This window comes from Microtus oregoni, unplaced genomic scaffold (genome assembly GCF_018167655.1).
Source record: "Microtus oregoni isolate MIOR12 unplaced genomic scaffold, Mior012 000014F_ref0000157, whole genome shotgun sequence".
NCBI lineage: Eukaryota > Metazoa > Chordata > Mammalia > Rodentia > Cricetidae > Microtus > Microtus oregoni.
In genome coordinates this window covers 22,449,096-22,467,625 of record NW_024543073.1, presented here as the reverse complement: position 1 = coordinate 22,467,625, position 18,530 = coordinate 22,449,096, and the positions used below count along the sequence as shown (strand labels likewise).

At 37.5% G+C, this 18,530-nt stretch overlaps 1 protein-coding gene across 1 annotated transcript in view; it reads left to right on the top strand.

Moving 5' to 3' along the window:
• Homer1 (homer scaffold protein 1) overlaps positions 1 to 18,530 on the top strand; it is a 97,243-nt gene that overhangs the window by 19,554 nt on the left and 59,159 nt on the right. Inside the window, exon 2 of the mRNA XM_041663246.1 lies at positions 16,351 to 16,507. Coding sequence (XP_041519180.1) covers positions 16,351 to 16,507 — 157 coding nt within the window. The remainder of the gene's footprint in view (positions 1 to 16,350; positions 16,508 to 18,530) is intronic.

The window sequence follows — 18,530 nt, the reverse complement described above, 5'->3', positions numbered from 1 at the left end:
CATTAACAACCTATATATCCTAATTATACATTACATTTTTAAATGAACTACACAATCACAATACCTTAATCAAGATTAGAAATATGCATATACATATAACAAAATTGACCTTAAAATCCACACCAATGCAAATTATTCATATCTATATCAGGGGGTAACCAACTATTTTCTTTTTGGATTTGAGGTCTGCTCAGGGAAAGGAATTAATGTCTGGCCCTGCAAACCTGGTCGAAAGTCCATGGCTAGCAGGTCATAGGCTTTTAGATGAAATTTACCATTGCTGTGCTGCTAAACAGATGTGTTATCAAATTGTCTTTTAAATATTATTGTTCATACTCAAAAATTAGTGCTGTTCTCAGCCTTGGTCAGAGAAGCTTCATAGCACCTTCCTGGACGATGAAAGCTAGCCCGCAGGAATGAAGCTTTATTTCTCTGTGTCTGCAGCCCAAAGGTGTGCTCTTCTGCTGTAGGGTCATACCACTCAGTTCTAGTTGGCAGTCAGGGGCAGTGTCATACCTGTGCATTGTTGGGGTCCCTGGGGTCCTTGGCCTACCACTTATGGGAGGGTATTCTATACTTGGCACTTGGATTTTTTCTTTAATAATATGTCTTCTGGGAACAACATTATTCATCTGTGCATGATAATTAAATCCATAATCTTAATTTTTTTCACTAGCTTACAGAATATTAGGTTTCCATGTGGCTTTTTCATATATCTTTAGTTAGGTTAACTCACATTACACACACACACACACACACACACACACACACACACACACTTCACTTCCTTCTTTCCCCAAGCCCATTCCCACTTAAACCTTCCTGAGTATTTCCTACTTTGCTTCCATATTGCTGTATTGATGTGGGAGTGTCATATATCAATTGTTGATTTCATTGGTTAAGCAATAAAGAAACTGCTTGGCCCTCATAGGTTAAAACATAGGTGGGTGGAGTAAACAGAACAGAATGGTGGGAGGAAGAGGAAATGAGCTCAGACTCGACAGCTCTGCTCTCTGGAAGAGAGACGCCATGCCCCGCTCCCGGGCAGACACACACGATGAAGCTCCAACCCAGGGTGGATGTAGGCTAGAATCTTCCCAGTAAGACAGGTGCTCACAGATTATTAGAGATGGGTTGATCGGGATATCAGAATTAGCCAGTAAGGGCTAGAGCTAAAGGGCCAAGCAGTGTTTAAAAGAATACAGTGTCCGTGTAATTATTTCGGGGTATAAGCTAGCTAGGCGGCCGGGGTGCTAGGGACGCAGCCCCGCCACTCCTATTACTACACTGTATTCTACTATTTTCCTGTTTAACCCCCTTCTCGTGGCCCCTTTCTGGAACTTTCTTATATTAAGTATAGGGTCTTGTTTGTAACCTCAGAATGGCCTTAAATATCCAGGAGACTGCCTTAGCCCTTTGAGTGCTGGATTTATAGGTCAGTACTCCCATGCCCTCCTGAGAACTAAAAGTCTTAATTTAGTGAATGGTTCTTATCCATTTCTATTCTGTAGTGGTAAAGAACTTAAGTTTTCAAAAACTTTGAACAGTTTGCATGCTATTAAATAAACACTTCAAAATTCTGTATCTGATAATCAAGAATGAATTAAAACATTTGTAAAAAGAAAGTTTGTACTGAACATGTATAGTTCTTGTCAGAATGATAACTATACAACATTTTAATTATGTTTCATTTGTAGTCCATATTATAAGCAATCTAAAGATAAGGTATTTGGGAGGGTTGTGTTGGGGCTGGATGCAAATATTATACCACTTTATATACAGGACTCTGGATTTTTCACCCACGAGGGTCCTGGAGTCAGTCTTCTGTGGATACAGAGAGACTACTTTAATAGCAGAAGAGTGAATACATTTAATACTGGAAATAGCATGGTGTCATTTTGTAGACTGCGTTCTTCACCATATCCTGTCCCCTTTATAATGGAGTCTTTACTGTGCCGCAGTGTGTGATTGTTGTAGCATGCTGTGATGTTGTGCGATTGTTCATCGCACCTTCATTGTTTAATTACGCCTTCCTCATTTTAATAATTTACTTTTCTCAAGTGTTCCAAAAGGACACTGAACTGAGACTTAAGAGTTCTTTTTGAATAATTTTGTCACAAGGTAATTTAAGTGTAGATATTGCCACTTTATTTAGTCTCCAGAGTATGGCTTTTATGTATCTAAAAATAGCTTAAATGGTTGGATGAGATAACATCAGTTGGGGTTTGGATAATATTTATTTAAATGTTCTAGAATACCTCCCAGGCACACAGGCTTTAGTAGAATTGATACTTTTCCTTATAAATTGGTTAAACAAGTGTCTGCACTTAGTTAAATCATCATCTTCTACACTGTGTTCACTTGAGAGCTAGTCTGAAAACCCTCTCTGGTTATAAATGATTGCCTTGCTTTCTTCTTAGGTGGTTGGTTTTCTTGCTGCTTATGGCATCTCTTAGGGTGAGCTTGCAGGTTTATAGTTAGCTACAAAAGTAGCTGTAGACTTATTGTGGGGTAGTTTAGTGCTAGCTTTGTTATACACGATGAATATAATTCTGAACTGATAAAATTGATTGGAAAGGCTTACATCCATGGAGATTTGGGGGCTGGTTTCTTTTGAAAAGAAAAAAGCATTTTATAGGTAAGAGTGTCTTCAAGTCTATTTTCTTGATGAATCAAATATCCTAGAGCTATATAGTATTTTTTAACTGGTACTAATTTTAAACATTAAGGCATTTCATATTCTGTCAAGCCTAACGTCTAATAGCTCAGATTTACTTTTATGTTTGTGTGAATGTATATACGTGTATATATGTACATGTGTATGAATATGTATGCATATGTATACATATACATGATCACAAAAATATCATTCACGGTTTTTAAACACAGATAAATAAATTGGATTGAAATTGTTTGCTGAACCATGTTTTGATTTGATGAGTCAAATTACTTGTAATCTCACCACCAAGAAGTCTTAAGCATTTTGGACTTATTTTATTCACTTAGTAAGTATTTTCCATATGCCTGATATATCAGTATTTAAGTTTCTGGGAGCACAGTAATTAAAACTAACAAAATCCTCTTTTTTGAGAAAGATGAAGGAGTTATGATTTTTTAATATAGATATTGAAAGGTCATATCTTAGCAAAGACCTCGAGGAGACATAAGAAGATGCTGGGAGGACCTGAGGAAAAAGAGCACTTTAAGCAAAGTCTTTTAGATAGGTGGGTGGTGGGGGGTGTGTATGTCTGTGCATTGAAGGATGGGGTTGGTGTGTCTATGTGCCTAAAAGATCAAGAGGGCAAATGTTACTAAATCCAAAGAGGACAAGGAGCAAATGAAGTTGAAGGGTATGGTAGTTTGGGAAGGCCTGGGAGGTATGACCTTGGAAGAGATGTGTCATTTGAGGTGGGCTTTGAGCTTTTAAAAGAAAGCAAGCTCTCTGTCTGTTTTCTTGTGAGTCAGATGCAAGCTCTTAGCCTACTGCTCCAGGGCCATGCCTGCCTGCCTGCCTGGCTATTGCTGTGCTTTTCACCATGATGGTGAAACTGTAAGCATCCCAATTAAATGCTTTCTTTTATATGTTGTCTTCGTTATGATGTCTCTTTACAACAATAGAACAGTAACCAAGACAAAGTAGGAGCTGGAGCCACATCCAATGAGGGTTCTTCCTCCTAGCAGCATATGAGAATCACCTTGGAAACTTACAAATCATTCACTGGTGGTGTACTGAAGGGAGGCTGGTTTCTATTGTGCAGCCAGAGTTGAGAAATAGTAGCAAAACATCACGAGGCTACATTAAGGAAGGAGATGTTGAAGCTGATGAAGAGTTTGGAGGAATTTTTCTTGTTTTTTGTTTGTTTGTTTTTTCGAGACAGGGTTTCGCTGTGGCTTTGGAGCCTGTTCTTGTTTTAAAACTATATGTATTAGGAAATTTCCCAGACATAGAAAAGTAGCTACTAACTCTCTTTCAATAGCCAGCTGCATGTTACCATATTTGCTGACTTTATTTTGTCCCTTCTCCCAACCTTTTTTCTCTATAATATTTTAATGCTAGTTTGGCTTTTAGAAGGATCATTCTGGTTTCTGGGCTAAGAGAAATAAGAGACAGACAAGGCTTAAAAAGTCCTCCTTCCCTCCCTCCCTCCTTTCCTTCCGGTCATGCAGACACAACATGCTATATCCACGCATTATGACCTATTTTTATTTATTATATTGAGCATTTATATCATTGACTACTCTGAATCTCATTTTTTATAGTTAAATACTACTCCATTAGGATGTGCCTAAGTTATTCTTAAACTACGAAACATTTTTAACTCATACCCTTTTGTATTAAGCCATGGTGATAGACCATGTCCTAGGAGTTCTATTGCTGTATTTTATTAATACTTGACCAAAAGCAACTTGGGAAAGAAGGAGTTTATTTCATGTTAGAGCTTGTAGTCCATTATCCAGGGAAGTTAGGGCAGGAATCTGGAGGCAAGAAATGAAGCAGGGCTTCCTTTCAATTACTTAATCAGCTTGATTGCTTAAAGCACACAGGACTACCAGCCCAGGGGGTGGGGAGCACCACCTACAATGAGCTGAGCCTTCCCACATCCATCATCAAAGTCTGCCACAGGCTTGCCCATAGGCCTGTCTGGCGGACATTTTCTCAGTTGAGGTTTCCTTTTCTCAAATGACTAACTTGTGTCAAGTTGGCATAAAACTAAAACTAACTTCCACAGATCTCTTAAATAAGTCTGCGCATATCTCTATGGTTAGTTACATAATATAAACTACCTGAATAAAATTACTTTGTCAAAGGGTGCATATAGAAATCTTTTGTAGACCAGGCTGGCCTTGAAATCACAGAGATCTGCTTGTCTCTGCCTCCTGAGTACTGGGTTTAAAGGCGTGTGCCACGACCACCTGAGAATCTAAAGGCTTTGAAATATATAGACTCTACACCCACTGACTGCTTCTGAAAGGGTCAGTTTCCCTTAACTCTCATGGACATTGACTTTTGTTCCATGTTTATTTGTTTTTAAATCCTGTTTTGGGGCTGGAGAGATGGCTCAGAGGTTAAGAGCATTGCCTGCTCTTCCAAAGGTCCTGAGTTCAATTCCCAGCAACCACATGATGGCTCACAACCATCTGTAATGGGGTCTGGTGCCCTCTTCTGGCCTGCAGACATACACACAGACAGAATATTGTATACATAATAAATAAATAAATAAATATTTAAAAAAAATAAATCCTGTTTTGATAGCTGTAAACGTAACTTGAGACTTCACTTGTTTTTTATCTATCTAATGAGATAGACTTGAATTTTCTCTTACATATATTAAAAATAATATCAGTTGCTGGCTGTGTGACTTTAAGTCACTTAGGACCTTTGTTTTTATCTTGTACACTTGCTTCATAAGCTACTCATGAATATTAAAAGCATTTTTAAAATTGAGAATCTTAAGCTTTTTTTGCCCACGGTTCATAGTTTTTTGTAACCAGAGTTTCATGGAACAACACATATCCCTTTATGAAGTCTGAATTATTTTGAGAGTTTATGTTTATATTCATTTTAATAAATGCTTTACTGACTGTTATTGATCATAACCTTCTGGTTGTGGCCTAGAGTTTGCAAATCAGTGCTCTAAGTTATGTCCTCCTGGGTCTTTATCCATTGGGATCACCCCAGTACCTCAGAATTCAGCTCCTCTTTAGGGCAGTAAAGCTGAACAGGGACAAGGCTCCAGACCCGCCTTGCTATATACATACGATGCCGTACTAACTGAGCCATTCACATGACTCTTGGGAGATATACTATATTTGAGTAGAAATAACACAGTACAGGAATTATATCTGCAGACTCCATAACTGAAAAATATCATTAATAAAGGAATTGCACCTATGGTTTTGTTACTTTAAAATATAACAAAATGATAAATAACATTTGGTTTTAATATAGCCCCCTTTAAGCAGAGAAAAAGAATGAGAACTGGGTAATATAGGAAGTTGTTGTTGGGGTTTCTGTCCTGCCCTGTTTCCTGCAGATGTTAGGTCCCAAAGAAATCACACAGAGCTATACACTAACTATAAACTGATTGGCCCATTAGCTCAAGCATCTTATTAACTCTTATAACTTACATTAGCCCATTATTCTAGTATATGTTAGCCACATGGCTCAGTACCTTTTTCAGTGAGGTAGTCACATCTTGCTTCTTCTGTGGCTGGGCCCGCAACTGCATCCTCTTCCCAGAATTCTCCTGTTCTCATTGACCCACCTCTACTTCCTGTCTGGTTGTTCTGCCTATACTTCATGCCTGGCTACTGGCCAATCAACGTTTATTTAAAATATAATTGGCAGAATACAGACCATTCTCCCACACCAGGAAGTAGGAAGTGAAGGATGTGTGGCTGCCTTATATAAAGTACCAGATGTTCACTGTGGACTTGCAGTGAATGAGGATGGAGTAGTGGTGGGCATTATTTGAAAACTACTTGGTAGTATCCCTAATCAGTAGTACAAGCGTATTTTTACTCTTGATATGTAGGTTAAGTATGTTTTGCCTAAAAGAATTTTCTTAGACTGAATAGCTTGAACATTTTTTTTAAATATTTATTTATTTATTATGTATACAATATTCTGTGTGTGTGTTCACAGGCCAGAAGAGGGCACTAAATCTCATTACAGATGGTTGTGAGCCACCATGTGGTTGCTGGGAATTGAACTCATGACCTTTGGAAGAGCAGGCAATGCTCTTAACCACTGAGCCATCTCTCCAGCCCTTGAACATTTTTTTTAAAGATTTATTTATTTATTATGTATACAATATTCTGTCTGCTTGGATGTCTACAGTCAGGAAGAGGGCACCAGATCTCATTACAGATGGTGAACATTTTAAATGGCTAAGATAAAAACTTCAGGCATTTGCCACTCTCCCACTGTTCCACATTTGAAAAAAATTTAGAGAAATGTTACAAAGTGTACTATATAAAAATAAAAACTATGTTTTATGTTGAAGAAACAATTTATCTTTCTTGGGAAAAGATCAGAATATATCTGTTGTATCTACCCTATATTACAGTGGTTCTCAGCCTGTGGGTTGGAACCCCTTTGGGAGTGGCAAATTAGATATCATGCATATCAGACATTTACATTGCAATTTGTAACAAATTGCAATTTGTAGCAAAATTACAGTTAGGAAGTGGCAATGAAATAATTTTATGGGGGTCACTGCAGAATGAGGAACTTTGATTAAGGATCACAGCATTAGGAAGATTGAGAACCACTGCTACACTGCTTTTTTAAAATAAATTCCGTCGAATTAGGAAAATGAGTGATTCAGCCCTACTCTGGTGAGTATTGATCTTACTCTCTTTATAATAAATATAGCTAATAATGGAGATATGAGATATTTCCATAAGTATAGTCTGATGTCATTTTAGATTCTCAAGTTTAAAATAGGAGTCCAAACAAGTTTAGAAATGAGTAGAGAAATCCATTGGCCCTTGGCCCATAAGTACATGAAGAGCTCTTTAGCTTCACTGTCACCAGGGACATGGAAACTTAAAGCAACTTTGAAATGCCATTTCATGCCCATCAAATTGGCAAAAGTTAAAGATGTTTCTTGGACATTATCAAATGTTGGTAGAGTGCAATAAGGACCAATCAATATAAAAACATTGATACAAGCACTGTGAAGAGTAATTTGGATATCTGCTATAGTGCATATCACATGCCAGGAACACTGCTTCTGGTATGATACATACACAAGAAAACATAGGGAAGCATGGTTCATAATAGTGAAAATATTAAAGTAACCGGTATGTCTTATTAGTAAGGAAATGACTACATATAGCATTGTCTAGTACAGCATTCTAGTATAGAATATAGTATGTTGTTATGTCACTTTAATATACTTTTGAAGTTCATAACTAAACCAATTTTAGTATATTTTGAGATAGTACATTAAACATGTAATTAGTGTAAAAACAAGTATTTTGAAATCTATTATGTGCATTTAGTACACATTTCTACTCAGCTGTTAGGTTGTCATTGGAAGTACTTCATCTGAATTTAAATTTCATGTAATATATTTTTGGGGAAAGATTCCCCTACCAGAGTTGTTCCTTACATTTTTTTTTCTGATAACTGAAATGAATATCAGAGTTTAAATTTATTTCCCTCAGTAGTTCTGTTCTCCAGATGCTCAGTAGTAATGTGACTAGTGTCTACCATGTTAGATAGTGCAGTTCTGATCATAGTAGGTATACTGTTATATGACAGTAAAAATGGATATGTATAAAATAAAATATAATCAGATTTGTAGTATAAATAAAACTAGAGAAATGGTGAGGAATTTTATTGTTTGAGAAAATTTAAAATACCTTTTATTTGACTGTATGTGCACAACATCTGTGTCTCCACTGATCAATTTAACATTGTTAAGAATTATCTTGTTCTTTGAAGGTGCTTTTAAACCTTAAATGGCCTTTTAATATTTTAGTCATTTTGAAAGTTTAAAGGACTAGATGTTTACTGAAAACTCTTCCTCAGATTTCTCTAGTGCATACTGTTAGTTCTCTGAATTTAGCTTTATTTAGAGGAAATCATTAGGCCAGAAAATAACACATAAAGTATAATAAAACTGATAATACAAATTTTATACATAACTCTAAATGTTATAACTCCTGATGCACCCTAAACCTATAGTATTTTAATTGTTTCTAAGTAGAGAAGATTTTAAGAACGTGGAGTAGCAGAGACATCAGTTGGCAGTGCCACATCTTAAGTGTGTATATCTCCCTCTTGTATAGCAAGATCATGTTATAATTTTGTATTTGCCACAAAGTGACTTGCAGGTTTTATAATGCACCACCTGCTGTGTGTTTGGTTCATCACTAGATGACAGTGAAATTCTTAGAGTGTAACTCCGTGTTGGTAGGCATTGCTAGGACTGCTTTCCTCTAAGTACATTTTTTTTTTTTTAAGAGAACTTTCTTTAAACCACAGTTGAATGCATAACATAGTAATAGGAGTTTTTAGGTGGTACTTTTTTCTTGATTTGTACAAGAAACACCAAATATTTTAGTCAATATTTTGGTTAGGCGTGTTGGGGTAGGGGAGGGGAAGGAATTGAGATTTAGTGCTATAGCTAAGCAGTTTATATTATGAAATTTGGAAAGATAAATCTTTTTAGAAGTGTCAGTGCTTGTGCTCCTGCTTGACCGAGGCATGCAGCGCTACTTCAGTGGTACACAGTTCGTTCTCAGACCTGCGAGCGAGTAATGCACACTAGCATCTGCCCGCTCCTTGGTTTGCCTGCACGTGTTCTAATGCACACTAGCATCTGCCCGCTCCTTGGTGTGCCTGCACGTGTTCTAAGTTTTAATCTCACCAAGTACCGTTCCTCTCTTGCCACATCAGATGAAGTCCAAACTAGAAATCTTGTTTTGTTATTACTATAATCAGGAGTTGTGTGTGCCTTCTGTGCTTCAGTCATGCTGTCAGCTGCTCTACCTGTCTGCTCCTTTACTCTTCCTTTACCTTCTCTGTGTCACATCCTCTAAGTCCATCCAACTCTAAGGTCCTAAAAATTGTCAGTCACTCGCTTTTTGGGAGTCTTTGAAAATGTTCCCTAAAGCAGCATTTTCTCAAGTTACATAAATGTAGCTTTTCTACAATGACATTTTTTACTTACTTACTTATTTATTTATTTATTTATTTATTATGTACACAATATTCTTTCTGCGTGTATGCCTGAAGGCCAGAAGAGGGCACCAGACCTCATTACAGATGGTTGTGAGCCACCATGTGGTTGCTGGGAATTGAACTCAGGACCTTTGGAAGAGCAGGCAACGCTCTTAACCGCTGAGCCATCTCGCCAGCCCCTACAATGACATTTTAAAAGTACTTCTGCAAGGTAAAAAAAAAAAAATTCAGTAGTAGTTAAAGGATTATAAATAAAAATCATCAGTTCTCTCTGCCACACCCTCCTCATCCAGCCCCATTGCAAGGGACAGCTGCTTTTGCACAGCTCTTATTCGACTGTGTTCTGGTTAATAGTTTTAATGTTAAATCTCTGTGATAGAAAATGAACTGGGAGTAGACTGTGGCAGCACTCCACATTCTCCTTTCTACTCCTTCCTCCTTCCTCTCCACTAATCTCAATACAGTTATAACTTGAGCTATCGAGTTCTACTACAATTTTAAACAGGGCAAATCGTGTGTACTGTGGAGTGCTTAAGAAGATAATGAACAACTGTTAGTCTGTAGCTAGCTAGGCTGGAGTTGTGCAGGACCAGTAATCATATTGGGCAGACAGGTGAAAACAAGTTCCGGTAGCTCATTTGTACATTAACCTCTTCCATTCCTATTTGTGTGGTATTTTAAGTAGCAGCTATTTCACTTAGGAAACCTATTTGATCACAGCAGAAGCCTGCAGCTAGGCTGACTCATTTCTTTAGTTCACAATCAAGGAACTAGATTCTTTGATTTCCCATGTAATATTAACTAAGAATGTTGCCCCTATGTTCAGTTGTATCTCCATTAGAATGTTAGGGTGGCTTCTTCAGGTATAGTTGTTATGTGCAATGTTTAAGACAAGATTCTTTCTTATATGTTATCTCTTGGTGCATACTCATAGAAACCTCTAGCAAATTACTGAGCAATTTCATTGGCCAGAATCATTGCTTCAGAGATCCATTTATAGATGAACTTATGACAAGAATGGAATTGTAGAGGTAGATAATATCTGAGGTTCGTTAGGGAGGAACTAGAAGGATAGTTAGTGGATAGTCAGCCAATAGTGTCTTAAGGGTCAGATTCTCAGTGGAAAGTATTAGTAACGGTATTTCCAGTAACCAGGCCACTTTCTTTTGAAAAATATAGTAGAAAGGGAGTTATTTGAAGTTAAAAATCTTTATATCTTTGAGTGTCCATTAGTACTTTAAATATCTGAAAAGGATGTTTGTAATGTAGGCACTAAAGGTGGACTAAGAAACACCATTTCTCTTCAGTTTGATTGTAATTATTGAGCCTACGCTTTTGTACTTCCTTGGAGCAAAGCTTTATCGAGTAAGTACAATATTTGCAAAAGTATAGATTTCAGTAGTCATCTTAAAGAGCATTATCATTGGTTCATTTTAAAATAAGGCTAGTCAAATGACAAATGTGGACTTTTTCTAAATCTAAATTTCAGTAGCCCCTGGATAGAGCTGTTTCGTTCATTCTTTTATGTGCTCCTTTCTTATTGCACAGATGTTTGAGATCTAGATATAATAATTGTCAACTCTAGTGAATTTGAATAAGACTCGTTTTTCTAACAGAATTCCGATTTTTTAAAAACTTTCTCCCCCTTAGTTGTCTTCTACTTCCAGGTTCCCATGTTTGTATTTAAAGTTTGAGAATCTGTCACTGAATATAGAAGTGTAACTAGTGGTTAAGAGCACTGACTGCTCTTCCAGAGGATCCAGGTTCCGTTTCCTGCACCCACATGGCAGCTCACTACTGTCTGTAACTCTAGTTCCAGGGGATCTTATGCTCTCATACAGACATACAGGCAAACACCAATGCATAAGAAATAAAAATAAATCATAAAATTACATTAAAAAAAGTGTAACAGAATTTTAGCTCTGTAACAATATTATATAGAATTTTAAAATTATTTTATACTAGTTTCCTAAAGTAATTTAGTGAACCAACAGAAAAACACCCCAGTAAGCTGTTCTTATTAATATAAGTATAACATATACAGTGCTTTCAGCCCCTTGCTGTCTGATTACAGAGTATAGAAAATTATCAAGAACCCTAGGCTTATCTCTAGGATTGACATTTTGTGTATGTATGTGTGTGAATCTGTGTGTGTATATATAGTTTTGCTTTTCTAAGCTAGTTTAAAACATTTCATAGTGATTCTGTTTGCTATTTAATTTGAGGTTGATGCTGTTTCTTAGAATGGTTGCTTTGAGCTTTTTTTTTAACAATTAACTTAAATAATACTGTAGTCATTATTAAGTAAACCCTCAATTTTGTATTTTCTGTATATATACGTATTTTCTAGTGATCATTATTATAAGTATAACATTAATAGCCATGTCAAATACCAAGGCCAATTTTCAGTGAGGTAATACATAACTCAATTTGTGGTTTGTTTTTTATGATGTATATATAAATACAATTCCTAGCATGAAGACGAGATCAGAGATAAAATAATTATCTATGCCGGGCGGTGGTGGCGCAAGCCTTTAATCCCAGCACTCTGGAGGCAGAGGCAGGCGGATCTCTGTGAGTTTGAGGCCAGCCTGGTCTACAAGAGCTAGTTCTAGGACAGGAACCAAAAGGCTACGGAGAAACCCTTTCTCAAAAGTTCAAAAAAAAATAATTATCTATTACTGGATTATTTAAAGTTATATGCATTTCTTTATTACAGAACTTGTTAGGATCTTTATTCTTCAAATGTTCGTAGTAGATACTTTAGAACTGGATATGACACAGTATTTGCAAAACATATTTTAAGATGGAGCTCCTGCCGGGCGATGGTGGCGCACGCCTTTAATCCCAGCACTCGGGAGGCAGAGACAGGCGGATCTCTGTGAGTTCGAGACCAGCCTGGTCTACAGAGCTAGTTCCAGGACAGGCTCCAAAGCCACAGAGAAACCCTGTCTCAAAAAAAAAAAGATGGAGCTCCTGCTTCTCAGTCTCAAAATAGTTAGAAAAACACTATTTAATTCAGTTAGTATTTTTGTGAATTATTGTGGAGCAAGTAAAACGATGAACTTTTACTAGGAAAAAGTAGTGTTTATCAATTGGATACTTGTCAGTTTGAGATGCATTTTAAGTCTTCCTAAAGAAGACACATAATATTTTGTTTGTACCCTCTCTGCTGCTTCTTCCATAGCTTTTCTGTAAAGAAACTTATTAACATGGATAATGTTCAAACATATTTTAAATTGCATGGTTATAAACTGATGATTTCCCTAAACTTTGAGTTTCTCATGTTTTTCTCTTCTGAGGTCTAAACAGATGTTGATTTTCTAATCTGACAGATCTGCATGCCAATTCTTAGTCATCTGAATTTGGTCAAGATTGAGCTCTACTTCTAATCCTCCAGTCTCAAATCCCGTGTTCTATTTACTATCCTGGCTAACAACACTTGTATCTTTTCAGTTGCCCAAAATTTAAAAATCCAGGAAACTCGGATTTCTCCTTCATCAGAATTCAAATCACATCATGTGTTTGCTGTCTTATACGTTGTCTGTGTTTAATAGCATCCTGCCTGTTACCCATTGCATAGCAGCAGCATTCTTCCCCTTTCCCTCCCTCACCCCCAGCTCTAAGAACTAAACCTAAAGTTTTATGCATTTCCTGCCTGATAGGCAAGCATACTACTATCAACTTTATCTTCCTAAACTGCACAATTATTTCCTGCCTGATTTCACTTTCTTCCAAGGGAGATCCCCAAGAACTGGCTTTTCTATTTCTTCATTCTTGTACTTTGTATACTCACTAAAATTCTTTTTTTTTCTTTAATCGGGGGTGGGGATGAGTTCTGAGACAGGATTTCTTTGTGTAGCCCTAGCTGTCCTGGAACCAGCTCTTGTAGACTAGGCTGGCCTTGAACTCACAGAGATCCACCTGCCTCTGCCACCACTGCCTGGCTTGAATGTTTTTAAAGAATCTATGCCCCAGCTACATCTCCAGCCTCTAGCCCAGTTCTTGGCATGTAGTAGATATTTTTTAATCTTGTGTTCTTATGTTGTATCAGATGTTATAGTGGTCTCATTAGTGATATTATGTCCCTAGTCTTTATCATCCAGAGTTTGTTTTTTTTTTAAATATTTATTTATTTGTTATGTATACAATATTCTTTCTGTGTGTATGCCTGCAGGCCAGAAGAGGGCACCAGACCTCATCCCAGATGGTTGTGAGCCACCATGTGGTTGCTGGGAATTGAACTCAGGACCTTTGGAAGAGCAGGCAATGCTCTTAACCGCTGAGCCATCTCTGCAGCCCCTATCATCCAGACTTTGAACAGTTGGCTTTTGACCACAGAAATCTTAAGTTCAATTTTAATCAAGAAACTATTTGTTCCTTGAACAAAGCTGTATACTTAGTTAATATTCAAATGTCATTTGTTTATGAAATAACTAGTTAGCAGATGTTACTGAAGGAATTGATATAAATTGAGGAAGTTGATGTGTGGAGAGTATTTAAGACACGCTGAAGTCATGGGAGACATGCTGTCCCATCCACGAGGCTTAATCTGAAGAGCCATTCACCACAGAGCAGGTTTACTGTCCCTGCTCTGGGCACTTCTTTGTCTTGGTTTTCTTTTTCCTATACTTTTTTTTTAAAACTTACTCTTGTAAAGATGTTTTAAATTATTTAAAATAAATTTGATTTATTTAGATTTAAACATTAAATATCCCCAGTTAAAAGGTTAACATTCTGACCAAGCTTAGTGGCTTACCTCCTGCAATCTCAGCACTCAGGAAGCAGGGGCAGGAGGATATTGACTTCAAGAATAGCCTGGGCTACGTAGCAAGACTTTCTCATTAAGTAAATAAATAAATAATGTTGTTTAAACTAACTAGGGTGAGTAGCAAAGACAACCTAGTGAATGTTGTTTCCAAAGCAAGTTTACTCAAAACTTGGAAACGTTGGACTATAGTGCTCCTGTTATGTGCAGATTGCCTTGTGCCTTCTTTTCCAACATGTAATATTGTTTTGAGTATTGACTAGTTTTGTTCTTTCTATTTGTAAAACCTTCTTGTACATTTTTCAGATCCTACTTGATTTAAGAAAATATTGTTTATGGTTTTGAGTACCTCCTCCATATACCTTTTGGTATAACTCATGGAAGGATAGTATATTGAATGGAATCTTTCAGTTATTACAGATTGATGTAGTTGTAAGTTCATAAAATGTCTGAGTCAGGGTCTTTTATTTTTATAGTCTGTTCTCTATAGTATATCCTACTTGTCACCTAGGGACCTAAGTCCTAGAAATAATTAATTAAAAAGCACTGAAGCTTTGCTCCTGGGGAATATGATACCATGTTCCTAAAGCCTCTGGTCACATTTTATAAAGCAGTTAGGACATGCAATTGTTTCATGCGCATTTCTTTCATGTGTTTATTTATAGGCATGCTCTCATAATGTTTGCAGTTCAGTTTGGCCTTGAATTTACAAGATAATCCATGCTTCCCAAATGCTGGGATTGTAGGTATACCGCACTACACCCAGTTAATGTGTGATTCCATTATCAGTGTCTTAACATTGAACATGTGACCAATTATAGTATGACTTGTGCCTGAGTTAAGCTTATCTAACACATTTTTCTTCATAAGACACATTAACTTGCATCTATGAATATATAAAACTTAGGAACACGTCAGCATTATGCCGAGAGGCCATTTTAAGCAGTGAATCTATTATAGCACAGCAGTGCAAAAACCGTGGTACTAAACAGACCACTGAAAAGACACCTGCTTGTATCGTCTGAGTGTTGAAACAAGACGACAGTATTGTCTTGTTCATCTTCAGGTGGAAAAGTACATGTTAGGTGACTCATTTTTCCACAGTTCCGTAAGACGGGGTTGGGGGGAGTCACAAGTACTTACTTGAAGACTATTAATTTGGTTCTCTATTGCTGTGATAAAACAATAACCAAAAGCTTGAGGGAGAAAATTGTTTATTTGGCTTACAGCTTCCAGTCCATTATTGAGAAAAGCCGGGGCAGGAACTGAAGCAGAATTCACAGAGGAATACTGCTTACTGGCTTGCCCAGCTCGCTCTCTTATACAACCCAGGATCTCTCTGGAGCCGAGCGCTCCTCCCCCCACTCCATCAGTCATTAATCAGTTCCTCAGAGACAGTCCAAAGGCCATTCTGATGGATGCAATTCCTCAGTTGAAGTTCTCTCATTCCAGATGACTCTAGTGTGTCAAGTTGGCAAAACCTCGCAGAGTTACTGATGTCTTTTAGTGAGTAGCTGAATTCATGTGTACAGAGTCTCTGAGTAGCAAGAATTGGCTTTTTAAAAATTTTGTTATTTTATTTTATTTTTTGGAGACAGAATTTCTCTGTAGCTTTGGAGACTGTCCTGGAACTACCTGTGTAGATCAGGCTGGCCTCGAACTCACAGAGATCCGCCTGCCTCTGCCTCCCGAGTGCTGGGATTTTAAAGGCATGTGCCACCACTGCCTGGCGGCTGTAATTGTTTTAAAGAAGTTTAAAATGGAATACTTGCACTTTTCATATTGGAAAGAAAGATTCTTTTATTTGTGGGTATGTGTAAGTTCCTAGTAATGCAGCCAGTCGTCACCTTTATGGTTTTATGTCTTCTCTGTCTTCTTCCCTCAGGGAACAACCTATCTTCAGCACTCGAGCTCATGTCTTCCAGATTGACCCAAACACAAAGAAGAACTGGGTTCCCACCAGCAAGCATGCAGTCACTGTATCTTATTTCTATGACAGCACAAGAAATGTCTATAGGATAATCAGTTTAGATGGCTCAAAGGTAGGTCACAGTTACTTCAAATAATCTTACTCTCTTGCTCTCCTCAGCATAGAACTTCAATTTCATTCATATTTTAATTTTTATTAAAATACTCCTTTTTGAATTACTGAGCCTGACTTTAAGAAACAAAAAGTGGTCATTCTTAGAGTAGCAACATTTTTTGTTCATCAAGTTTTTTGAATAAACTTACTCTCTTATTATATTTTTATGAGAAAACATACTTTTCAGATTTATGGTAGATTAGTTTGTTTAATGAACATTTCTTGTATTTCTGTTTTGTATCGATGTTGAATGGTAAGAAAATATTGGTGAACTGTGAATTTCCATATTAGTCACTTTTCATTCTTACAACACCAGCTTTTGACTACCTGCGGAGAAAAGGCTTTATTTAGTTTACAGTTTTGAAGCTAATCCAAGGGGGACTAGCCCTTTCTCCTTGGTTATAGTGTGTTGCTGGGTCCTAAAGTCTTCCTCAGGGGAGGGAGTAAAAAGGCGCAATGACAACAAACTCAGATGCCAGGAGTCAGATAGAAGGCTTATAGCAGACTTGTTTATTTAACAATGGGGAAAAACTTGTATAACATCCTCCCAGCACCCAGGCATTCTAATCCATTGACAGTTAATATCTCATGCTTGCCTCTCATTGGCTAAACACGATCAGGACCTCTGACAGAGCCTGTTCCTAGGCACTCGGAAAACACCGCTTGGCATCTCTTTATTGGCTAGGCACAGACAGGACCTTTGATAGCTCCAGGCAGACTCCAGGTTGGCTCCTTCCTACAACAGTGCTGTATAGTTTGGTAATGATGATTCTCTATGGATGATCAAGTGATTACATTTTGAGCCATGGTGGAGCTTAATGGGGCCGGGCATGATCCCTTTATGATAGCCCATTCAGGAGAATTGAAGTTCTTTAAATTATTTTACTAGAGCACATTCTCAGTGACCTGATGATGACCTACCTGTAGAACACTTTAATGTTTAACAACACCTCCTTCAGATCACTTCTTGGGGTGGAATATAGGGCTGAGAATCTGGGTTTGGGTCCCAACACCCATACAGAGGCTCATAGCTATCTGTAACTACTTCTGGAGGATCTGACACCCATTCTGACCTCTCCAGGCACCAGGCACACACATGGTGTACATACATACAAGCAGGCAAAATACTCACAAACATTAAATTAAATAAAACAGCAGCAACCAAGATCCTTTAGGAGAACACAGTTAATGCTTAACTAACCCTAACAACTTCTGTACACTTGAACCATGAAGCCTGCCGACTTCAAAACTAAAGTAACAGAAGTGTGAAGACAGAAATCTTAAAATCTTTGCTTATAGGAGAGGTAGATGGTGTAACATTTATGATCAAGGACCATTGGGTTCCACCCTCAACTCTGTCATTTACTGTTTTGACTTTGAAGAAAACGCTTTCCTTTTTTCATACCAGCGTAAGGATTAAGTAAGTTTATATCGGCAAAACACATTTCATCCTTTGTGGATAGTATGCTGTTCATAAGGGAGAATTTTGTATAACTATCAGGTTCCAAACATCAGATTCTGAAGTTTCCTTCAAGTTTTCTTGAAAAGTCTTTCCAACTTTCCATCAGTTTAGTGTAGAAGTTAGGAACACAGAATAGAAGCCACCTCATTCGAATTTTCTACCCTGTGACCTTGACAAGGTGTTCGAGTTCTGTGCATCTGTTTTCTCCCGTGTAGAAAAGATCTTAAGAGTAGTAATGCACTGTTCTACCAGGGCATTGCTGTGAAGAGTAAATACATTCTTAAAAGCACAGTGTGCAGCAGTGTGTTGACTCTGGGTGAAGGTGCTTGTCACCTAGCCTGACAACAGTGGGACCCACACATTGTCCCCAGACCTACAGGGCATGCATGTGCAAATACACATAATGTAAACACATTTTTAGAGTAGCAACACCACAACAGTGTACAGTATTTATGGCATTTGTCCTACATATACTTAATATTACTGGGATAATAATTTTGCATATGACTTAGTATGGTTT